The 26,738-nt window shown below is 32.3% G+C and overlaps 1 protein-coding gene across 3 annotated transcripts; it reads right to left on the bottom strand.

The window, feature by feature from the left end:
- Positions 1–12,437: 12,437 nt before the first annotated feature.
- On the bottom strand, positions 12,438–22,285 carry LOC127795763 (N6-mAMP deaminase). 3 transcript variants are annotated; one of them, XM_052327638.1, is made up of 11 exons: positions 22,088–22,283; positions 21,589–21,659; positions 21,407–21,498; positions 21,233–21,292; positions 20,814–21,047; positions 20,638–20,714; positions 20,453–20,489; positions 20,251–20,364; positions 19,955–20,021; positions 13,026–13,130; positions 12,438–12,899 (listed from the first exon to the last, which is right to left on the bottom strand). In XM_052327638.1, the coding sequence occupies exons 1-11, from the start codon at positions 22,180–22,182 to the stop codon at positions 12,775–12,777; spliced, it is 1,077 nt and encodes a 358-aa protein (XP_052183598.1). In that variant the 5' UTR covers positions 22,183–22,283; the 3' UTR covers positions 12,438–12,774. The 3 variants fall into 3 exon arrangements, with proteins under 3 accessions (XP_052183598.1, XP_052183596.1, XP_052183599.1); XM_052327636.1 differs by having other exon boundaries at positions 12,441–12,899; positions 20,453–20,522; positions 22,088–22,282; XM_052327639.1 differs by lacking the exons at positions 12,438–12,899; positions 13,026–13,130 and adding an exon at positions 13,169–13,909 and having other exon boundaries at positions 20,453–20,522; positions 22,088–22,285.
- Between the last annotated feature and the right edge of the window lie 4,453 nt (positions 22,286–26,738).

Raw genomic sequence — 26,738 nt, 5'->3', positions numbered from 1 at the left:
TTGGTTTAAACCTACTAGAAACTCAAATACACAATCTCTTTCAATAAATTCCTTCAAGGCTTGGGCATCCTCGCTGTTTTTCATCTTCATATTTTGATAGTGATCAAGTTCTAACCACAGACCATTTAGTGTATTATAATATTCAGTCACAGAAAAAACTTGTTTGTTTCGTAAATGTGATTTTGGTTTTAATCTTAAACATTAAGGAAACATCCTCCATTTTCAAGTATATTTTCCGAACAGTTTCCCATACCTCCTTGGAAGTGGATAGAAACATGCAGTTGCAGTTGAATTTAGGCTGCATAAAGTTCTGTAGCCAAGACATGATTGTCAAGTCCTCCTCGTCCCAAGCTACAAATCTTGAGTCGTCTTATTGTAGTCCCGTCCCATCAAGATGACTAAGTTTTCTTTTTCCTTTCAAGAACGTTCTCACCACTTGAGACCACTACAGATAGTTTCTTCCATGTAATTGGTAAGATGGTTGAGATTTTGGAGGTCACTTGCTACATTGTTGTTATTGGCTTCAAACAACATACCAGTATTAGGATCAGCCGAGGTGGAGTGAGAGTTGCTAATTATAGAGATTGAAGATGAAAGAACACCCAAAAGGTGGCTGAATTTGGTGTATTGAAAATTTTCTATTTTTTAATGAACATAGCATCAAGGTTTGTTTATATTGATATAATTTTAAACATACAACAATATGTAGATAGAAACTTTATGCATTCATGCAATTAACATAAAGATCAATCTTGATGATTTTAAGATACAAAATAAATATAAGAAAATAGTTAAATTTTGAGATGAAAAATCAGACACAATTATGCTAAGGAAAAGAAAACTAAGTTTGAACTCCATGCAGTAAGTAAGTATTTTATTGAACAACTTTTATGCATTGAAACGTCTAATTTCATGAGAAAACCATTTGCACTTGAGATGAAATCATAAAAATTGTGATGCTTAAAATAAACTTTTATGCTTGCAACGAAAATTGAAAATTGTTGTGCTTAAAACAAAAGAACTATTTTTAAGATATATAAACCAATGCACAGCAAGTGAAAATTAACATCATCAAAACACAAGAAGTATCCTCAAGACACAACAATTTATAGTGGTTCGGTTAAACAACATACTCCACTACCTTAACTCCTTATTAAGGATTTAAAACATCCACTAAGGGATTACCTTTTAAGAGATCAACTACAACCCATACTCAAGTTTTACATACTCAACTGAAACCTTCACTTTTCACAAACTAAGTAGGAACCCTAGTTTTTACAAGAATAGTTGTAACCTCTATTTTTCATGGGCAAAGTAGAAACCTCACCTTTTTCAATAGGCTTAGGCATGACCACTACCTTTCAAGGATGAGGCATAACCTCTATTTTTATGGAAAAAATAGAAACTAACATACCTTTTCAAGAGATGGGGTAAAACCCTTAAAATCATTTGTTGGAAGGAAAAGTTACAAGGGAAGCTCACAACAAGGATTCCCTCAAAAGAATATGAAACAAAGCTCATGAGGGTAAATATAAGAATGAGTGAAAGGAATAGGAATTAAGCACTCTACTTTTCTTGATCTTTGCTGGTAAAGATAAGCTTCATAAATTGCAACCAAACTTCCCTTGAGTTGGGAGAAGTATATGATTGTGAAGGCAACACTCAAGTAATGATATGGCTTAAGAATAGATTTGGCATGGCTGGACTTCATCACCTTTAAGCTCAACATCATCAAGGAAATGGCTAAAAAGTTAGCATCAGCATCTCGAGCATTCCATAGCCTTATATAGAAGTTTGAGGTTTGAATTAAGCATTTGTAATCTACACATACTTATAGTTTATTTGATTTAACAAATAAGAGTCAAATTAGTTAAGACAAATGTGCATATTATTAAGATATATCATTTTTCACACAATACATAAGCATATTTATTATTCTATTATAAGAGAACATAATCAGACCTCATAAAATAATGAAATAAAGCTTAAATGGTCGAATTTGTCCTCTTTGACATCTCTGAGTAATGACTAGTTAACAGCTATAAAATTCAATTTCAGCTTGCCGCCACTCAACTAATGAAATGAAGTATTCAAGTGAATTAGCATATTATGCGAACAATATTTTACTTGAGTCGATTAAACTCAAGTTCACTCTAATTATATCCTCTTAGTTGATAACTTTATAGATTGTAGAGAGTCATTCTCTGTTAGTTCTAATTCATTTGATTAGGTGATACTAGATACTCGATTGATTGAATAACACTACTCGAACACCTATTAGCCTTCAATCGATTTTTAGATAGCTATAGAAGGAACACTCAATTGACTAATTTTCAGTATTCAATTTTCATGTTATTACTCCAGTATATCAATCCTAGGTAGTTGATTTGATAATAAGATACAAAACCCTACTCTATGTTTTGTTTTAAGTATTCGACTGGAACTTAATCTACTCGATTATGTAAGCCCAAATATGTTCTACTTGATACCTAACAAGAGTTCACAAGAGTGGTAGTGTGAAAGATGATTAAATCAGTATTCCAAACTCCATTTACTCGAATACTCATAAAGTGCCTACTCAAGTAGCTATGAATTCTAGGTTCACTTGAATCATGCATAAGGGCTCAAACATTTATCCATCAAAATACTAACATATGATTACTCAAGTGCTATTGTGAAAGAGGGTTAAAAGCATATTTCTAATCACATTCACTTGACTACTTAGAGAGCTCTACTAAAGCATAAATATAAGATATTTATAGAATTTTTCTTAATGATAATAAGTCGAGTACAACACTTGTTACTCAACTAGAAGATTTCATTTTATAGATTCAAATAAAAATCATTCTACTAAGATCATTCATCAAATCATACCATATAACACAAAAATGCAGCAACTTGAGTATCATGATATTTAATTCATATTTACCAAAATAAAAACACACATAAGTCGAATGGCTTACCTATCATTCAACTGAAATAGAATATATTTGATCTCTCAAATGCATCCTACACATATATTAATATTGCATATTTCAAGTAACATTTTAAAAGATAGATAATCCAAAACATTTTCACTTGAAAGCATTTGACAATTTTGTTCGAGTAAAAAAATTAGCATCACTTGATTGATACCTTAAGAAATCACAATAGCTTGATTAAAAACTATTGAATTCAATAAGCTCTAAATTCTTTCAAATACTTGGATGGTTTTTCTTATCAAAAAATAAAAATTCAACTTTACAAGTTATTCAAGAGTTCCTTCTTGAATTTCAAGACTTGAGAACTTTAAGAATTGATATTAAATATCAAATAGGCAATCTAAGATCTATGCATCAAACCACAAACATTAAGAATATAGATATGTGAGACAGATTACTTCTCAAGAAATGCTACCACATATTTTGAACACTCAAAATACCATAAGCTCCACATAATACTCATGCATTATGGATATTTAGAATATCCCTTGAAATCCTAGAACATCTTTATAGATAAAGCAAGTATATTAACAGATAAGGCATAAAACAAGCTTAATCACAGATATATAAAACATATTAACATACAAGGACATTAAAGTTTTGACATAAAACAGTCATCATCAAAATATTCTAACAACAAATTCAATAGAATACATCTTACAGAAATTGGAAATGATGGGTCAACAAACAAATTGATACCAACCAAATCTGAAAACTAATTCACAATAAGATCACAACAACTCACCAAAGCAAGGATGTCTCAACTCCGAAAATAGTAGCAGTTGACTCGCTGGAGTAGGGAGTCAGGGCAAACAATAGGGGTAAGGAAGTCTGAGCAATGGAGATGCGAAGCTAAAGAAGATGAAGCAGCGACGACGAACACTAGAAACAACATCAGTAGTAGTTTCACTTTCTCGATCTAGGTTAGTGACGATGGACACTGGAGATGTTATGAGGAAGGAATGTCGGTGATAAAGACCTTTGCAATATAGTGACAATGGCAGAATAATAATAGCGGCTATTAAGGATGACAGGGAAAAAACCCTAACAAAGATGAAAGAATACTACAGGAAAAATGAAGTTTAGTGATAGATTTTAGCAATGAAAACAATGTCATCGCTATTTATCAATGAAATAACAACGAATTAGTAATATAAAGGATTGAGACAAATTTGTAACATATTAGCGATGGAATACTAATATATAGCTAATTTGTAGCTATGAGGACAAAATTTTTAACATTTGCAAAAGATCTAGTACGAAATATGTTCCATCGTCAAATTTTGCAACAGATTTTATTTTCCATCATTAACTCAAGTTTTGTCTAGCAACGGAGTAGCAGTTTTATCACTCAATAGCGATGGAATATGATTATGTCTCTAAATCAAATAGCAACCAAAAAGTTCCGTTACTAAACTCCTCTAGCAACAGAATTTCAAGATTTAGTGACAGAAATTTTCATCTCAAAACTCCATTTTTCCTATAGTGGAAGAACAACAAGTAAGTAATAGCAACAATGAATACCAGAAAAATGGCTATGAAGGCCAGGGAGTCAAAGAGGTCCTGATTAGTGGTTAATTTTGTAAAATTTTTTGTTATAATTACACCCTTCTTTTGATCTAAAAATGGTTTAAATTAGATATTAATATATATTTTATGGTTATATGTAAGTTTAAATTGAAAAATAAATTAAATGAAGTTCTAAAGTAAAATTTAAAAATAATAAAAATAATATATATAATACATATACATCATTACATGCGTGCATGTAATATATATATATATAATATAATCTAATATATATGTGCCATGTGTAATACATATATATAATATATAATTTATTAATAACATTAAATTATTATTTTTTTTGTAGGCATGAAGAAGGTGGGCTTGAAGAATCAAATTGGATTGAAGAATGAAGAATTAAAATCCATGAAGAATTAAAGTTCATGAAGAATTAAAGTCCATGAAAAATTGAAGTCTATGAAGAATTAAATGAAGAATTAAGGCCCAACTTGAGCAACCCATGAAAAATATTATTTGGAGAAAGCCCAAGCATTATTTTTAATCCTAATGAGATCAAAAACCTAATTATATAAATTTATTTTTTTTTATTTTTAAATATTTGTTTTGTGATTGCTTTATTAGGTGTGTGTTTTTAGCTAAAATCCATTTAACTATTAGGTGTGTATTATAGCTAAAATTCATTTAACTTTATGAGTGCTTTATTAGGTGTGTATTTTAGTTAAAATCTATTTAATATTATGTGTGTATTATAACTAAAATCCATTTAACTTTAAGTGTGTGAGTGCTCATTAGATATAATTATGTCTAGTTGAATAATTGAAATTGTGTGGTTTGTATTGCATCTTGTGGGTTATAAATAACTCACTTGAATGCATTTGTAAATGTTATTATTATTCTTGAATCAAAGTTTAGTTGTTTCCTTAGAATTCTCTATTTGAGAATTGCTTTTGTTCTTTCTTATTTTCTCTATTGTTTTCTCTTGTGATCTTACTTCCTTTCTTTCTTCTTTTAAATTCTTATGTTATTTATTGTTACTTTATTATTCACTGCCTAAATGGCCGATTAATTTATGTCTTTAAATTTCTGTAATTTTAATTCTTGTCATTTAATTGTTCACCGCCTAAATGGCCGGTTAATTTCTACTATTTTAATTCCTGTCATTTAAATTCTGTTATTTAAATTACGTCATTTAAATTCCGTCAATTAACTTTCAAATGGAGATGAGTAGCTAAATCTAATCTTGGGTTAAGGCAAGAACAGTGTCCAACGCTAATGATTCTCAAAGCAAGCTGCAATTTAAATTAGTAACATTAATTTAAATTTCAGTATTAGTGTGTCTTAATTATTAAGAAATCACTAGGTTTGGATTGGAGCGTAAGCCTAACTTAGAACTTTCATGTCATGCATGAGAGTTACTGGAACTAGAAACGCTATCATACCCAAACCCGAATGATTAATTTAGTTATTTTGTGTATTAATTGCAATTGAATTTATGGTAGTTGCTTAAATTAGAATCCTACATATCATGTATGGGGATTGCTTAAACTAGAACTATCATCATCTCTAATTGCATTTAATAACAAACCCTCATATCTGAAATTAAATTAATGTTGCTGATCTTTTCTGATAAAATTTGGGAATCAACGGGTTGGCGCTGAAATTGTTTTAACCCAAGTACTATCCAATTTCATATTCTCACGTTCAGTATTTATTTCAATTTCTGCCTTGCTTTATGTTGTCTAAAAAATCATAAAAAAAACCCTTGTTGCCAATTTGTCCAAATGCGTGTGCGTGTGTGTGATATTCTTTTTCTTTTACCATAAATAAATCTCTCAGTAGACGACATGGACTCATCCAGAAAATATAAATTTAAATTTAGACTATAACTGCACTCGTACACTGATGAGTATAAACCTCTCACCAAAATAAAGAAAAGAAAAATATAAAATTTTTATTGTGTTTTGTTTTGTGTTTTAATTGCAGGGTGAGAGTGCAATCAGGTCCAAGGTAATGAAGGTTGGAGAAATGAGACGCCCTAGGAAACAAAATGCGCTGATACCATGTGAAAAGTTGTAACCATTTATCATATTTATACAGTAGGGCCAATCTCTGATGCACAAAAACAGCTCAGAGACACTGTTTCGATGTTTTTGAGACATTTTCCATTTTGAAAACTTTAAAAATGTCTAAAAGCATTTTTGAGCCGTTTTTATAATGTCAGAAATGTTTTAGGGTCCGTTTCGTAATAACTCAAACTGTTGGAAATGCATTTTCAATGATGAACACTAACCAACATATATATTATCAATTTTGCATTTCTTCTCATCTCACACCCTAACCCTAATTCCTCTTAATCATCTCTCGATTCAATCCTCTCGACTCTCAACTCTCTGACCGACCATTCCTTTGTCATCGTTCCCCCTACCAACTAGCTGCTTGGTGCTGCCATCAATTCACAACTTTGATTGCTCGATTGCTCGGTGTTCAATTGCTCATAAGGTCACGTTTCCAACTCTGCACCATCGATTACTTGATTGCACGATATGTTGCATCAAACTATCAGTGATACAAACCGAGGTTTTTTGTGCTCAATGCTATCATTTTCGTCCTACACAACTTGATTCACAAATTTATCCTCGGTGTCACTGTTGATTGCTCACTCTAATTGGGTGATTCCTATCCGTAAGCTAATGCTTTTGCTTTCATTGTAATATTGTGATATTTTAATTGTGTTGTTACTTGTTATAATCTTTCATTCATAGTGTTGGTTTTTCTTACTTAGGGTTGTTGATTTAAAATTGCCTATGTTCCCTTCCCTCTCCCTTACATAGGTCATATGGCTCATTCAACTTCAAGTTCAAGATCTAGTAGCAGTATTGCATCAAAAAATAGGGATGAAGAAAATAGTCTCTTATGCAAATATATGACTAGAATTGAGAAAATGAGGGAATGAGGGGTAAGTTGAAAGTGGACATGTAACTTTTGTGGTTTACAAAAATTTGGCACATACACAAGAGTTAGGGTTCATCTATTAAATATCAATGGGAAAGGGATTTTTTTTTTTTTGGGGGGGAGGGGGGGTCAAAAAGTGAGCCCTGAAATTATGGCTGAAATAAAAAAAGTTGAAGGAGAAATTGCAATCAGAATGTCAAATTTACAACCTAAGTAAATGCCTTTACCGATTAGTAATGCTTTTTTGGAACCTTCTTTGTCTTTACATGAATAATATTAGAAAAGTTAAATAAGAGAAAAACTATTGATTCACATATTGCTAGAGCTTTTGACATGCAAATTAGAGCACAATTAAATGCTAAAATTGCTAGAATGTTTGTCTTTTAATCTTGCAAGAAACTCATATTATTTGAGTTCTTATTCATATGTTGCTACGCATCCATTGGGTGGTTATGTGTCTTTGAGTTATAATAAGTTGAGAACCACATTACTTTAGCAAGAAAAGGAAAATGTTGAAAAGTTGTTGTTGAAACATATTAAAAGCACTTGGTTGGAAAAGGATGTTAACATTGTTATTGATGGTTGGAGTGACCCATAAAAAAGACCCTTGATTAATTTTATGGTTGTTTCTAAAAATGGTCCTATGTTTGTTAAAGTTGTGAATTGTTCAGGTGATGTAAAGGATAAACAATTTATTGCTAATTTAATGAAAGAGATAATAGATGAAGTTAATCATCAAAAAGTTGTACATATTATTAATGATAATGCTACTAAAGGCCTATTTGATTGGCCACATTTTCTATGGAAAATGACCATTTTCCACCCAAATTCTAGCTTTTGAAGTGTTTGATTAGCTAAATTTTCTAAGTAAATTAAATTCTAACTTTTGGTCGCCTGATGGTCTTTTCTCACTTTTGTTGGAAAATAAATTCTCAGGGAGGGGTTGGAACAAATTTTCCAGGGAATTAGAAAGCCCACGTCTCCATCTCCTCCCTACAAATCATTCGAAGACTCGCGAAACTGAGAGGAAGCGCGAAGGAGAAGAAGGTCAGTCAGCTGTACACGAAGCTGAAGAGAAACGCGACTAGCGGTCGCGAGAAAGGGAAGTGCAGTTGGTGGTCGCAAGGAACGAGAGGCAACGATGGACTGAGCAAGAAAGAGGGCGAGCGAAAATGATGGTGAGCGGTCGAGGAATGAACGGCCATGGTAGCAACGATGGTAACCGCGGCCAATGATGGCAGCGACAGATTGAGTGAGAGAGAGGGCGAGTGAGAGCGACGGTGAGCAGCCGAGGAATGAACGGCGATGGCGGTAGCGGCGACCAATGATGGCGGCTCCTTCATCCTCTTGCTGGGTGTATGTATATTTGATTTATTTTTTAAATATTTCGTATGTATATTTGATTTATTTTTAGGTAATTCCATAGAATTCAATAGCAATCAAACACCAAAAATTAAAAAAATATTACAATTTTTAGGTAGAAAATTAAGTCAATCAAACACCTTTAATTGACATTTTCCCTAAAATTTAATTCTAGGCAATTCAATTGCCTAGCTAGAAAATATTTTCTTTCCATACAAATTTCATGCTTGCAATCAAAAGCACCCTAATTGTAAGGGAGCTAGGAAAGTCATCGAAGGTATGTTTTCACATATTTATTAGACTCTTTGTGTTATCCATACACTCAATTTTTCTTTGAAAAATATGGGTGCAACTAGGAATGTAGAAAGTAATCAAGAGACATATGATGAGTCTTATTAAATCACTAAAATGCATGGAGATACTTTGGTCACCAAAAATTTTATAATGAATCATTCAACAAGATTAATCATGTCCAATTAGTTTAGTTCTTGGAAGTTGCTTGCAATTGTTGACACTCAATTTACTTCTACTGTTGTTTTTCTTAAAAGGTTTAAGCTTCTTAGACGTGTGCTTGAAGCAATGGTTATTAGTGATCAACAGACACAATATCGAGATGATGACCAAGGAAAAACTCAATTTGTTCATGAATTGGTGGTGAATGAGGATTGGTGGGAAAAAATTGATTATATTCTTACTCTCACATCACTTATTTATGACATGATTAGAGTTTGTAATACAAAAATGTCATGCGTTTATTTGGTTTACGAGATGTGGGATTATATGATTTTCAAGGTGAAGAAGATTATTTATAATAATGAAGGAAAGCTACTGAGTGATTTTTCATCATTTTATCATGTCATTTATCATATTATTCTTGCTCGTTTGACAAAAAATATCACTCAATTACATTGTGTAGCTCATTCATTGAACCTAAGATAATTTTCAAATTCAATCCCCATTTATTTTTAATTTAATACTCTATGTATTACTTATTTTTTATTTTTTAAATTTTGTCTTCTGAATATATTATAGTGATTAATGGCTTCAAGAGAAAGAAGGTAAAATGCCTCCACATATGAATAAAAATTTCTCTAAAGAAAAAATTAAATGCTTTAGGAGACTTTTTTCTAATAAAAATGACCGTGTTACTACTAATAATGAGTTTGCTAATTTTTTTCTCAAAAGTGAGCCATTTGAAGATTCAAATTCTATCATGAGCAGGTATGACACAAAACCTAAGAAATGGTGGGCATGTTATGGTTCATGTCCTCACATTTGCTTCAATGATTAGCTTTTAAAGTGCTAGGACAACCTACTTCTTTCTTTTGTTATGAAAGAAATTGGAATACTTATTCCTTCGTTTATTCATTTAGAATGAGCAAATTAACTCTAAAACGTGCAAATGATTTGGTCTTCATTCAAAATAATTTTCGTCTTTTATCAAGGAATACGTCCCAATATTATGACGAGAAGACAAAGATATATGATGTAGATGGAGATGAATATGGGAGTATGAAAGATGTGGGTGTTCTTGAATTTACTAACCTTTCTTTAGATGAACTAGAGTTAAAGTATGTACTTTTTGATGAAGATGCTAATGAGTTCATAAAGAAAGAGAATGATGAAGTGAATGAATTTTTATAAATTATGTTATGGTTGATTATTTTTTTAAAAATTTATTGTTCGTTTTTAATTATTAAGTCACGTTAAACAATGATAGAACTTATGTTTATATTTGTTTGAGTACATTGTGGACTTTATGTTTATATTTGTTTGAATGTATTATAACATTTATATTTATGTTTATTTGAATGTATTATGAATTTTACATTTATGTGTTGTTTGAATGCAATGCATTATAAAATTTGTTTACATTTATTTGAATGCATTATGGAAGGAGTTTATGTTTACTTTTAAATTGAATAACTATTTTTTATATTAAAAATTATATTTACGAAAAAAAACTCTTATATTTTTTTTATTTACGCTTTTACCCCACATTTCCATTTAATATTGTCTTGAAAAATGTTGTTTTTCTTTCTTTTTTTTTGTTGCGTTAGGGTCGCAAATGAGTTGAGCTGTTCGTGAGTTGTTCGGTGTTCAAATTGATAAAAGATCATTCGAATTTATTCGTTAAGGCAAACGAGCCAACTTTGAACTCAGTAAAATTCGAATCATTAACTCGCAAGCTGGCTCAATTAGAGGCTCGTGAGTAGGCCCGATTAAAACTTCGCAATTAACTCGTGAAAATAAACTCGTATATAAGTACATTAATAAATTTATTCGTAATTTTATAAATATATTATTTAATACACATACATACATATACATAATATCATTTATTAAGTGGGTTTCTCTCTCCAAAAAACCCATTTTTGCTTGTTCCTTTCTTTCTTCTCTCTTCCTTTCCCTTGGCCGCATATTCCTCTTCTTCTCCAGCAATATACATTTGCTTGTTTCTCTTTCCTTCGTCGCCTTCCTCTTGCTGTCACCTCGCTTCTCGCCACCGATCGTCGCTACATCCTCCCTATCCAGCACCTCTCAATGCCAATGCACTCCTCTCCCTTGTTGCTACCACTGTACAACTTTCTCTTTTAGTGGTGGCGAGCTCGAGCTCAGCTTGACTCGATTGCAACCCTATGTTTCTTATCGAAAATGTTTTATATTTTCATTTCCGTGTAACCTAAGGGTCAATCATCTTATATATACATATAGCGAATAACAATGTAGGAAAAATTACAAGAAGAAAATTATGAAAAAATGAAATATAATCAAATCTGTACCCAAAAAAAAGTCAAAACAATAAACATGAAAAGATTATTCGGCCAACCCACAATCAGGAGATTGATTGGACCGAATCAATCTTGATTAATTCTCCAACAATACACGTACATGCATACATATTAAACATTTAGTTTAGTCTTTGTTATTGTGTTTAATATAATTTGATGACCTTGCTGACTACCTGTGCTCTTTCTCAATGGACCCAAGTTCGGATAAAGAACAGATGTTATATTAGATAATCAACAATAAGTGTAAAAAAAATACGTTAGATTTATTTTGCTAACATGTCACAACTAACTCTATTTATAAAATTTTATTTAGAATTGACCCTAAGTTTGAATAAAAGAAACAAATTGCATTAAGCAATTAATAAAAAAAAAATGCTACTTGTACAACAACTGAGTTGCCAAATAGATAATCGAAAGTGTCAAAATTCAAAAAATGCCTTCGCCTAATTTGTCGTTGTCGGATTTGGATAAAACACGATCAAGCTTCATCAATCATGAAACCCAACGATTGACGATGAAATTCATTTATGAAATTCAATTCGATCATCGAATTTATATATTTTATCAATACATGTAGCACGATCCAATCAATAATTAAGGCGTGTTTAGTTGAATAAAGTTGGAACTAATAGAATAAAAACATAAACCTTAAAAGTGTATTTGGTCAGTACTAAGGAATGGCTCATTCCCTTTGAGTACAAGAGCATGGGCATTCCCTCACAAAATGTATGAAAAAGATTTCGTTCTATGGAATACATTTTACACATTTACTTTCACTTTATATTTGAAACCACATCAAATCATACATAAAAAGACTAGCCCTCACCTTATATTTGTATACTATATATATAATATAATATGTATATTAGCCAAAGCTGAGACAGCTCGAAAACATTGAAGGTAATGCAATGCAATTACTCAACTGGTCCAAGCTAACTATCCAAGTTAAGATGACTAGATAGCAGCTCAAGGTGCTTATTCCCTGCATTTTCAATGGAAATACCAACTACAGTGTCTAACATTTGAGGTGAAAAGAATTAACTCTTACAGCCTGTTTCCTGTAGTTTTGAGTTCAGGCTGTTCAGCCAACCTCTCTCAATGAACCTATGCTAACTAAAGCCATACCGAAAGAGGGCCTCCCGCTCTAGAAACGACATTTATCATAAATTCAGCTTCCTTGCAGCAGAATCAAACATCTGTCTGAGCTCCCCCTTGACCGCATCATCAGCAAAAACAAATTCAATGGCCTTCTGTGCAAGCCGAAACATTTCAATCCTTCCAAGACCTTGGTTATTTACCAATGAGATAAGAGTCAGTAACGAGAAAGTAATCCATCTAAGAGGGGGCTTGGGATAGCATTCATCGTCCATCTATATTTCATTCATTGCACAGGGAGGAGGGTAGGACCTACCAAATGTGGACGAAGCAAGGCTGTACTCGCCAGAAAGACTGGTAGAAAATACCCCAGAATCATCGGTGCACAGGACTATAGGGTGTTCTGCATTATACAGATCAGCTGCAAAGCCAACACAATCAGTTTATTTACTGCTTTAGCCAGCAAATCTTCCGAAAATACAAGTTACCAACTAATTGCCGAGTGTACATCAACACTTCTTTTATCATACCCTGCCTTATATTTTGTAGTACCCCAAAATATTACATATATTAATTAATAACAAGGGATATTACTGTTACTATTTTATTATTGAAAAAAGAAGAAGATATTACTGTTACTATTTTGGGTTTCATAATTAGTTTTCATTTTTAAGGGGCATGTTAGTAAATTCCTAAGGAACCCTAATGTAGCTATTTTAACAAAAATGATTCTTTTACCGCTCCAATACCTAAAGAAACTTTAAAGGCCCAAAGTCGTCACTGGAGAATGAGAAGAGTGATAGTTACCAATCAAGTACAATGGAGATCTTGAGTTAAGCCTATTTTCCAATAACTCTATACAGCCATTCATGCTTATAGATTATAACAACAAATCGGTACTTATGATTCCTTTATGTTATATCATAATCTTTAAACATGATTAGAAAGTTTTGTAATATAAAGGTTCTTGCTGAGCAGATTTCGTAAGTAATGGAAAATTGAATATAATATAAAGACGTGGGAAAAATAGAAATTAGTGGTGGTTGATCAATGGAATTTTTAATTGGTGCTTACAAAGAGGTGTCACAGGTGTAGTGTAAGAAGTACTATTCCAAAGATGAACATCACTGAGATATTAGCTTGTGGCCGATGGGGACAACAAAATTGCAAATTGTCCAGTAAGACAAAAGCAACAAATGCCTGGTACAAACAGACAACACAGACAGATTAGGAAGCAAGCCAAATGACAGTTGATCAGAAGAGATGATGGAAAAGCCTAATGCACATGCTATGGCATATGCACGACTCACCCATCAGGATGTTGAGGAATCTAATGCATTGTCTCAAATATTCTTTCTGTTTCATATGTATCTGCTTATATTTTATTTTATGTTACTCTAGTGCTATCCATTCTTTTACTTCTACTACTTTTTTTATGAGACATGAATGATTGTTCCTAATACAACAAAACTAACTGCAGAAACTCCAGTAGTGGTGTTGTCATTGCCACTCATGCATATCTTGTTTGATTGGTTAAATGACAAAGAATCTCTAGCAGACTTGATTGTATTTGAGTGCAAGACTTTGATATTATGTAGGGCAGGAACTGTAGATAATCCTAACCATTATGCTTCGGTTGGATGACGAGCAAAAAGGACAATATTTCAAATTTTGATATACCTGAATTTATTAATTCACCACTCTCCTCTCATGAAACTTTTTGATATGAAGGTGTCAAAAATTTATCTCTTCATTCCCTTGCTAGAGGGTTGGGTCAAGAAGAGCATCCTGCATAAAATTTTGCCACATTGTTCTTTCATATGGATTTGTATAGTTAATATGACTTTTAGAAGTCAATTGACATAACGAATGTCATGCCACCGATTCTAACTTGGTCAAGGATAAGGTGTAGTTGATGATGATGATTAGTGAAAGGCATTCTTCCACAGGCTATTTCTACTACATGTGCTGAACAACTAGTGAAGAAGGGTTATTTCTTACTTGGCTAGTGTGGAAGGGATTAGTCAAGATATACAGGATATTAATGATATCCCTGTAGCATGCAAATTCCCAGATGTGTTCTAAAGGATCTGTTAGGACTCCCACCAAATATGGAGATAAAATTTGCTATTGAAATAGTGCTAGTACAGGCCCCATTAAAACAGTTAAAAAGCATGGTTGTTAAATCAAGGTTCGAATCGAGAATCAAAATCCTTATTTTATGAATCATGAATCGAGAATCGAATTGAATCGTAAGATTCGGTACACATTCTCAATTTCAACAATAAATAATATATATTCATAGAAAATAAATAAGGTGCCCACCATGATCAATTCTTTTAAATATAAATAGATAAATAATACTTCTAAATATATTTGCTAAGTTTAAAATTATAACAAAAGACAAAAATATATTCATGTTGCCTTTAAATTCAAATTGCACCAAACCAAACTACTTTCAAAATAACAAGCTAAAAAAAAAAAAAACTACAACTATTAGGCTACTAATAAACTCCATTATACATAATCTTCACTAGTTATCAATCATCTTAATCTTCAAGTTCAAGAGCATCATCATCTTCTTTGTCTTCAAACAGCCAAATCAGATGAATATTTGATTAAAGCACACATGTAGATGAACTCGGATGAATCGTGCAATTCATGATCGATTCATCCGATTCATGGTCGATTCTAAGGGATTTTTGATTCTGTATGAATCGAGCCGAATCGTACTATTCGAATCGTGAATCATACGATTCTAACAACAGTGTTAAAAAGCAATTGCAAGAGTTGCTAGACTGGGTTTTATTAGACCTATTGCATCACCTTAAGGTGGGCCAATTCTCTTTGTTGAAGAAAAAAGATGAAATATGTGCCTTTGCATGGATTATAGGAAGCTAAATAAGGTGACAATAAAAAATAAATATCCTCCACCTAGGGTTGATGATTTATTTGGTCAGTTATATGGAGCTCAATACTTCTCCCAGATTAATCTGCATTTCGGTTATCACCAACTGAAGATCAAGGCAGATAACATTCCTAAAACCACTTTTAGAACAAGGTATGCCTAATATAATTTCATTCCAAAGCCCTCTGGGTTAACTAATGCACCAGCAATGTTTATGGATTTAATGAATATAGTATTTAGACCATTTCTGGATCAGTTTATTGTGATTTTTATTAATGACATTTTTTTATTCTAAAAGAAAGGAACAACATGAGGAGCATCTGAATCAAGTACTAGAGGAAATTGTTTGCCAAGTTAAAGACATGAGAAATTTGGCCATAGACTGTCAAAAATGGGGAGTTGGCAAATCCAAAATTTTAAGTAATGATTGACTGGATTAGACCAACTAGCATCAATAAAGTTTGTAGGTTTTTGGGTTTGACTAGTTACTACAACAAGTTTATCGAGGATTTTTCTTGTTCAACCCAAAGGGGAATTAAATTCAAGTAGGACGAATAGTGTCTGCAAAGTTCTCAAGAGCGAAAGGAGTGGTTTCAGCTTCAATATTCATGATGCCATCTCGTGGCGGTGGTTTTACTATCTATAGTGAATATTGATACTTCCAAAAAAGGCTTAGGTCTCAGGCAGGAGCTCAGGAAGGAAGACCAAGTGATTGGTTATGCTTCTAGACAAATGATTGCATACTTGGTGTAACCACCCTGCATGCATCTGGCAATTAGCATTATAAAGGTCATTACTTAGAAAAAATGAAGGTATTATTTATATGGGGGTGATGTGAGATTTTTACTAATCCTGAGAGTTTAAAGAATTTATTAATCAAAAGAAGCTGAATAAGGAGTAGAGAAGATAGTACTTCTCAATGAAATAATTTAACGACTACCATCCCAATAAGGCTAATGTAGTGGGGGATGAGTTGAAATTGAGTCAAAAGCCTAAAGCCAACTTAGCTACTTTGCTTATCAATCAAAAGCATATTCTCAAGGAGTTTTGGAGGTTACAGATTGAGGTGGGGTTGAGTGCACCAAGTACCTTCATGAAAAAATTAAAAGCATGCAAAGTAATGACTCCAAATTGCAGAGAATCAAGGGTCAGGTGCAAACTGATAAGAGTAGTCACTTGATGAACATGGGGCTTTGAGATTGTTAACAGGTTATGTGTTCCTAAAGATTCAGGTAATAGATGGGATATACTAAAGGAAGCATAATATATGTTACATCCCAACGAGGAGAACAAAATATCAAGTCTTAATCCCACAATATGCGGTTGGCTAGATGAATTTTAGCTCGACAGTCATCTCTATCCATGACTATCTTCTGTAAAGCCCATATAGCTCATCATGTTTAAGGGTCTCTTACCAAATTTTTCTTGATCTAACTCTACCTCTTTGGCTAAATACAGTACACCCTGAGAGAACTAAAAATGTACAAAGACTTGAGAGCAAACTTCTAGGAAATAATATACTAAGGGAATTGCAGATTCTGTTGCCCAAAAATGGTTAGCATGTTAACAGGTGAAGGCATAGCATCAGAACTAGTTGGGCAGTTATGGCCTCTCCCTATCCTAAGTAGAAATGGGATCACATCACTATAGATTTCATGTCAGAATTACCAAAAACTTCAAGGGGCAATGATACAATTTGAGTTTATCATTGATAAATTGACAAAATCTGTTCATTTCTTCCTAATAGAAGTACTTTCCTAAGCAAACTAGCAAATTTGTATACATTAAGGAAGTCATTATGTTGCATCATATTCCCATAGCCATAACTTCAAACAAGGACAGCCATTTTGCATCCAATTTTGGCAACTTCCATAAAGCTCTGAGGATTAACTGCAGTTTAGCATAGCCTTTCACCCCAAAACCAATGATGAACCAAAAAGAACAATTCATATTCTTGAAGACATATTGAAAAATTGTAATTTAACGCCTCTCTATGAATGCATGATTGTCAATAGTGGAGTTATCAAGCTAGCATTAAAATGACACCATATGAGCCTTTATATAGAAGGAGATGTAGATCCCCTGTTAAATGGGATAAGGTAGGTGAAAAGAGATTGCTGGGTCCAAAGGAGATACTATTTATGGAGGGCAAAGTAAATTTAAACAGAGAGCATATTTTTGTAGCTCATTGTAAACAAAAGAGTTATGCGGATGACTAAATACATAACTTGAGCTTCAGGTGGGTAACCATGTATTCTTCAATATCTCTACAGGAGTAATGAGATTTGGTAATTGAAGTAAGTTGATTCGAGCAATTTTGTGTGGCTCAGAGTAAACAAAAGAGTTAAGTGGATAACTAAATACATAATTTGAGATTTAGAAAAGGGTTGAAGAGGTCGCGTATAGGCTGGCATTGCAACCGTCATTGGCAGGAGTACACAAAATGTTCCATATGTCAATGTTTAGACAGTATGCGCCAAATCTTAGTCATGTGATAAACCACATTTCTTTGCAAGTACAAGAATACTTAAATAACCTACACCCCCCCCCCAAAAAAAAAGACAACATTTTGAAAGTTGTGGTACTTAAAATTTAGAGGACTAAACATTTGTTAAGGGGAAAGAGATGTAATTAAGAAGCGATTTCCACTTTAAATGTCTACAGAAGCTTGAAGGGTTTCTTTTCATTATATCATAATCTTTAAACATGATTAGAAAATATTATAGTACAAAGGTTGTTACAAGTTACATAAATAGTGAAGGTGGAAAAAGAATGTGCGTTAAGGAAATAAAAAAATAATAAAGCAAATTGGCAAAGGTGGTTACCAATAAAAAGAAATTGGACCAGGTACTGAAAGTAATGAAAGAATGGAATAGAATATAAAAAGATCGAAGAAATCAAAATTAGTGGCAGGCAATTAATAGATTCTGCAATTGCTGCTGCCATGTGTTTGATAGAGAAAATTTATGTTTATGAAATCTGATGCTTTGCAGAGTAGCATTCGAATAGGAAAAAGAAAATATTTTGTTATATGAAATCTGATGCAGTGTAGCAGCTTGTGGAAAAGGTAAGGAAAGAAATTATATTTTTTATAAGAAATCAAGAGTGGCACAACCTGGGGAGGGGGAAAATCTTTTAATATATGGATGCAGTGATTTGCAGCAATGTGTTTGGAAGTTTAGAAAATGTTTATTTTCAAAATCTGATAGTGGGAGAATGATGCTTGGAAAATTTTGGGAAATCTGATGAGTTTATAAAGACATTAATAAATTAAGAAAATTCATTTAAGGCTCTAAGTTTTCTTTTAGTTCTTTTTATTGCTCTCTCTCCATAAGGGCTGAAGGGCTTATTCAATTCACTGTGATCAAAAGGCTTAGACATTGCCCACTACTTACAAATGCAACATAGTACTGGTGAAGTACTAATTGAAATATTTTATATGCAGGCAATTTCATTGGAATTACAGTTGATGTTGCCCATTTTATTAGTGGTTTTTCACCATATTAGTTAGTTGTTAAAACTATTCAGTATAACTATTAATAAGTATTTAACTGTACAAAAAAATATGGTCAAATATGCACTCTTATACATGACCGTATGATTGCTACACAATTCATTTAACATCTTCATATAGATTGAAAGGACTGATTGATTAATGGATGGCTGCAATGTGGACCCAGCCTTTGGGGATAAATACATTGGCATACATACATGGTTATTTCCAGATCCTTGCTACAGGACATGTGGTGTTCTAGGTCTTGCCATGAAGGCATTGTGGTTGTAGTCAATATTTAATTATTGTACATGAACAGGTTAATTTTGTAAACATGCAAGTTGGTGTATTATTTTTAATGTTGTTCTTATATCATTATTATATATAATTTTCAGTATAAAAAATTCTTAAATACTGATTGAATTAATCATATTGCATACTTGATCCAGCTGGTAAGGTGATATATCACTTACTGTCTTTGGTACTCATTCCTTTTGTTTCCCAACATTTCATATGCACTACTGGCAGATTGTAAGGTTGTTAAAATATTTCTTTCATTTGGAGAGAAACTAGAAATTTATAACTTTGGATATTTAAATAAATGTTTATAAGAGGATTGATTGTATTTTAGACTTTACTATTTAGCATTATTAAATTGTTTATGGATGTTTATGAAGATTTTCAGCAATAGATTAAGAGTGATATTTGAAGCAAATTGGCCTAGCATGTTTCTTTTGAACATGTGGTGTTGTAATGTTATAAGGCGTACATTGGGAGCATGATATATTTAATTCAAGTTGGATTCTGTATATATTAATATACAAATAGAAGCAGAGGACTTTACCAAAATGATGAACATCAAGGGAAGAGATTGTTTCAGTTCGGATGTTGGATGTCAAGCAAATCTCAACCTGCATGGTAAAAGAGGAAAAATGACAAAAGTAATATGTATATATGAAACACTAATGCTATAGATATTTTTGTCTGATGATGAAGAAAAAGAAGATTAAGACTGGAAAATGGAATTAGTAAATTAATCAGGCAAGTCATACATTGGCTTGCCCCAAATCCAACATTCAGTTACAAAAAGTGTTTGTCCTATATCCTCAAGACACAGAACAATAGAGAATTATATCAAACCGGTATCTTGTAAGATTTCAACATTCTCCATTCTTCTTCTCCGAAGCAACAAGCGTGGCCAATTCTCCTGGGAAGGAAATCTAGCATTGCTTGGATTTCCACTGGATTGGGTACCTACAAGCACTAAGTTACAAAAATAAACCAGTCAAGGGAGTTACTAAGAACAAAAGGACTGGAATCAGCAATATGAAGATAGACGCACCTCGCCACAATGAAGAGTTATCGGAAGATCTTCCTCCCTAGCAAATTTTAAAGCTGGTAAAAAAGTTTCCCTGTCGCAAATGTGAAGAAGAAAAAGAGATGCAACAGCTCTACAGCAAGTAAAAAATAATGCCAATGGACAAGAGTTTCTTTTTCTTTTTTTTTCTTTTGGTAGCAAACAAGTACCATTTACCAACGATGGGATTGCCTGAAAGGTCAATACCCGCTACACCCAAATGTCTCATTGCCAGTGCAAGCTTAACCTTCAGAAAGCAAGCAGGGTAAGATTAAAAATAAAACCTTAGCCATCAGAGTACAAATAAAATAGAGACATATTTGTAGGTCATATTGCACTAACATACAGTTTCCATTGCAGATTCAGTACTCTCACGACGGTCGATACTTAGAAGAAGTCTGACATATATCTTCTTTCTTGTAGTTCCATCACATAAATTGCTGATGGCACAAGAATCAACAGAATTTTTCGTGCTCAAATCCTGACAAGCAAGATCAACATCTACAGTAGCCACATCGCTTAGGCCCTTCAGTACCGCTTCTATATAAGATTGCTTGGTCATCCCTTTCAAATCATTCCTCTGTAAGGAAGATAACACACCATTTCCTCAAGTCATGGGATTAACACATCTCTACTAACTTCAGAAAAAGTAGACAACTAAAATTTGAATAACTAACAATTACCACAAGCATCATAGTTAATTTCATCTAGGAGAAATATTTAACACGTTATTAGTGGGAACTCAATTCCTCTTTAAGCAAATACCTTTGGAGTTGTCCTCAACTCCAAGTAGACAACATTGTCAGCAGCAAAGTCTTCAACAACCTACTTCATAAAAAAGATAATAAATAAGTTAGTGATCATTTAAATTAGTAATTCTTGAACAACTTTAAAACCCAAGTAATTCTTGGACAACATGGAAGGGTGAAATTTTCATACCTCTCTAGTAATTCTTGTAACGATTGTGTGGTCAGTGGTAACAATGTGGATTAGGTCAAACAACTTGAACACTTCATGAAGTGAACGGTCACCTACATTAGAGACAGGTTTTCTTTTAAGCAAACATTCTAAGAAACACTACAGTGATAATAGTGAATTACAACTAGAAAAAATGAACTCACTGTTTAGGATAGCATGCTCTACTTCTGAGAAAACTATGGTACCCTTTTCACCCAAACCTCTAGCAAGCTCTCTGTAGAACAAAGCCCAATCATTTAAGGCATCAAAAAGTCAGAAACTTGAACTTGAAGTACAAAATCTCTAGCAAGGAAAAAACTGCAACTTTTTGCCCTTCTATGAGGTAGGAACCAATTGATGTCCTTTCTTCCAAAATTATATGACCCTTTCAACCATACAAATACCAAGGCTTCTGTACATCAAAACTAAATGATTCAACCACTTGAAACTCGGCACTGAAATGTTTTCAGCATTTTTACCTTTCTGGGTACTATTAGAATTGATATTCCAATACAAGAATATATGAACGAATCAATTTACAACTGAAAATGCCTTCAACTTTCTTGACCTTTTTGGGTGCTAACAACTGAAATACTAGATACCCATACACATGTGAATGCATATATGTAGTATGAATGTATAAATTGCAGAGAGAGATCATACAGAAGAGTGGAGCCTCTGATGGAACCATTGAGGTGGGCATGAAGTTCAATCTTTGGCATAGAGACACACCAATCCATCTCTCTCTGTTTCTCCATACTCCGACGTCCACCGTCTGCCAGCACAACAGCCTAGGGTATGCACTGTGAAGCTACCCACTGACTCTTATGGATCAGGGTCAAGCCATACATTCGCAAATTTTGCAAGTTCAGGGTGCAAACTGAAATGAACCCCTATGTTTGGGACTAAGTTTTTTTCTTTTTTATTTTTTAAGATAGGTTGGGGATCAATATCAGATTAATTAATTACGGAGGTAGTATTTAAATATTTTATGAGTTAAATGGCATGTAAAATACGGACTTTAAGTCAAGTTTTACTTTGATTTAAAAATAAAAAATTGTGCATCAACTTTTAAAATACAAAATATCATTTTTTTATTTTAATTTAAGTAAGGTATTTGACGTCGAAAATATAGAAACATAATTAGAAATAAGGAAAAATTTCACGCGTAGTCTTTGATATTTGAAAATATTATAAAAATTACTCTTAAAAAAATACAATAAGTATCTTCACAATTTAATGTTATGTTACAATTTCTCGTACAATTAGCTATTCCATTAAATATTAAAAATGACTAAAATATCCTTATTTTTAAAAATCTTTCACTTATTTTTTATTTTTATTTCTTTCTCTTCTCAAATCTCCCCTTCATTTTTTTCTCGACAATTAACAATGGTGGCAGTGACAACAATAACATTCATCTTCTTCTTTAAGCTTTTATCATGTTAATAATCATTTCAAATTTTAAATCTAGAACGTTTTAAATAACGACAACTATTTAATAGATAAAGTGACAATAGTTTAGTAAAAATGAGGACAAAAATAAGTCTTTCTCTTTTTTTCTCTACCATAAACCCAAATTTGGTATGGGTTCATTATCCTTTTAGATTTAGACACTTATTTTAGATCTAGAATGATTTGAAATTCTAAAAAATAAAATAATAGGCCACAATTTAGTAGAGACAATAACTATAAGTTTTTTTTTATCCTTCATCTGTAATAAATCTAGATTATCGTCATTTTAAATTTGGATAATCTTTCCAAATCTAAATTGATTTGAAAATCTAAATGGTAAGACAAAGATGATGATTTGGTAAAGACGGCGACAATGATGATAACAATTGGTGTTAGTTTTAGCTTTATAATTCAATAACCCGACCTATAAAATTGATCACTCATATACTCTAATTGAAATTCATCAAAAAAATCATTCCAACCATTAAGTCTTGATAGTTGTGACAATTTAGATGCATTGACATGTGGTTGTTTAATTTGGTGCTTTATAAATGATTTCTCTATCATTTTTGATTTAATCATTTAATCTAATCTTGAGTCTGAAAATAAAAAGATTTCTCTGTCATTCCAAAAGCACGAAAACCATTTTAGCCTCGAATTCATATACACAAATTAATTCGGTATTTAACTCTTTAATTTCTTTTTGCCAAGTTCTCACTTTAATTTTTAAATAAAAACAAAATTTGAGCACAAAAAATAAAAACGAAAAACTAGAAGCTATATATATATATATGTATATATGTATGTATGTCAAGGTACCTTAAATAAGCGATCAGAGTTCTGACAGGGCTGCAGCGTACGGACGAGCGATTATTTTCAAGGCTGTCGTGTCTGGGTGGAGGACACCAATTAAATGAGTCCACCTAACCACCTCTTGCTTTCAAATTCTTTTCTTGGATCCAAAATTGCTATTTTGGTTCTTTTGCCCAGTAATTGCCAAAGTAAGACTGGTGTTAAAGTGGTAAAGAAAATATCTGTGATTCAGATTGCTCATTTATTATAAATTGTCAAATAAGTTTATTTTATTTTTAAATTTAAGTTTATATTAAATTATTATATTTTAAAAATAATTATATAAGCCATAATCCATCTACTAATACGAATTCTCCCTATACGTTACTATTATGCTATTGAAATTGAACTTAAACTACGTTATGTATTGAAACAAAGTTAGGGGAAGACTGCCCTAGATCTATAAGGTATATTTTAGCCCCCTTCTCTTCAAATGGGTCATTTTTACAGGGTAAATTTAGAAGAAGGCTAAGGCTTGCACCAACTATAGCCCGTGCTTGCCCCTCCCTAGATCTACCCTAAGTTACCTAGAATTGTAAATGTGCTTCTTGACACTTATGAAGTTCTCCAACTAGCTTGTTGATTGTTTGTTACTACTCCATGATTATATATATATATATTTATTGGGAGGTGATTGTTATTTTATAACGTTCTTTGGATATATCATTAGAAATCAACTCCCCTTCTTACAAATAAGAGAATTGATCTCTTGTCCGTATCGGGCAATCTTATATTACTTGACGCAAACCCCACAGAAGGAAAGAGTTGTTTCATGAGATGGGGTGCAAGAGAGGTGAGGAAATATGCGTAATAGGGGATGAGTGTTGAGATTAGGGGGGGGTGATGCTTACATCGAGCAACATAAGATTGTCTGGCGCGGATAATATATCAATTCTATTATAAATAATTAATAACTTTTATATTTACATTTGATGACATTAAGCATTAGCATACATAAGAATATAAATTCTTATGCTTAGTTGTTAATTAAATCAACTCCATTACCAACGAGTGACAAGCTTCAGTAATTTTTTTTTTTTTTTTTTTTTGGGGGGGGGGGGGGGGGGGGGGGGCACATTTTTGGCGATGGGGAGTTATTGGCAGTAGTAATTTTGTTGGGTATTCTGGCTTTTTATGCTACTAATTTTACTGGTTTCTTACCCTTCTATTTTAAATGTTGTCACAAAAAAACATGAAGTGGCAAAACCAATTTATGTCTGTGGTCATAAATGTTGTAGTAAGTAATCCATGGCCAATGCTTTTTTTGTGAAAAATTGGTTATGCAACTTTATGTTTTTAGCGACAAATCCTAATCACGTAAATTCTTTTTAGTGACGTGTTGTTTTGTGAGAAAATATCTATTGATGAGTTACAAGTGATTTCAGACCTAAATTAGGGTATCAAATTAAAAAAAAAAAAAGGAAGAATTATTATTAACATTTAATTAAAATAATTTTTAATTAAAATAATCAATAACATTTAATTTTTATTTTGATTTAATTAAGAATTTTTTAACTTAATTAAAATAATTTAAGTAAATCTAACGAAATTAGTAATGTGGGGCCATTTTCATTAAAAAAAAAAAAAAACCATAAGGGCTAATAAAAATATTTTCAAACCACGAGGGGTGATTTGGCCAATAACCCAAACCATAAGGGTTCTGGTGCATTTTACTCTCTTTTTTGATGAATATGCTATAAAAATTTAAAAAAATAAAATTTATCATATAAGGATTAATAGATTAAAAGTATATTAAGTAACATTAATTATGGTACCCTTAAAAAAAATTATATAACAATATCAACACAAATTTATGATAAAAGTAAAATAAAACTCAAATCAAATATATAAATAATAAATAAAAAAATTAAAAAAAAATCTATATATTAAAAAAATAATATATGGTGTTCAAATAATAAAAAATATTATTTTTTCAAATATTCCAATGTGTTTAGTAGTCCGATTCTCAAAAGAATGTTAGTGACTATATTTTTGTAAACAAATATCATTGTGTGACAATTTAACAAAAATGACGTATTTGGGGGCAAAATATACGCATATGTTGTTGACAAACATATTTTTGCAACAAATTTGATTTTTTTGCAAAGGAAACCTATAAAAAATTCAAGCTCTAATCAATATAGAAATATTCGCACAAATCACAGGATAATAATAATATAATGGACATGGATCTAGTCCAAAATCCGTGAGCTCCAGATTTGTTAGGATTCAAATCTATGCCGTCCAGTTCAGATATAAATGGATCTGGATGATCCATTAGTGCTAACAAATGTGGAGCAAATCTGATGGAATCCAAACTGATTACATACAGGCCTAAATAGAAGCGGTCCCTCCCGGGTTCATGAGTAAACTTAGTGGGAGGGGAGCATTCACAAACCTTTGTCAATAAACCTACCGGAAGCTCCTGGATTCATTTCGTGCGTGGTCGTCCTGTGTTGTGTAATCAGAAGAGAGTGCGTACAATTATTTGTGATGATTTCTTCAATTTGGGACACACGCTTTCAGTACCAATGGTTGCAACATTATTCGCCCAAAATGTCTCAATAATTTAATAGGTCAGCGTGACGAGCGCATGCCTTTTTTGGCACGACTTGTTGACTAAGGTCACATTTTTATTTTCTTTTTTAATAATTATATCTCTCTAATTTTAGAGAAGATCAATTTTCCTTTTTAATTTGATCTCTGAATAAATCAGATGCGATCATAAATTTATATACTCTTAAACGAACATGCGATCAATTCCTAATAAATGAGATATTTTTATCTTTATTAAAAGTTGATCTGTCGATATTTTTAAAAAAAATTTAAAAACTGTACCACTTGTGTTATACCTGGACGACCAAGGTCACATTTGAACTACAAAGCAGGCTAAGCAGCTGCACCACCAATTGTTGTTGCTTACAGCTATTGAGGATAAATAATGAATATTCAATATTAATCCATAAAATTGAGATTTCATCCCCTTCAGGAGATTGGGTCCATGAAT

This window comes from Diospyros lotus, chromosome 2 (assembly GCF_014633365.1).
Source record: "Diospyros lotus cultivar Yz01 chromosome 2, ASM1463336v1, whole genome shotgun sequence".
In the NCBI taxonomy this organism is placed as follows: Eukaryota; Viridiplantae; Streptophyta; class Magnoliopsida; order Ericales; family Ebenaceae; genus Diospyros; species Diospyros lotus.
Note: the sequence above shows the minus strand (reverse complement) of the source record. Positions and strands in the feature narration are given on the sequence as shown.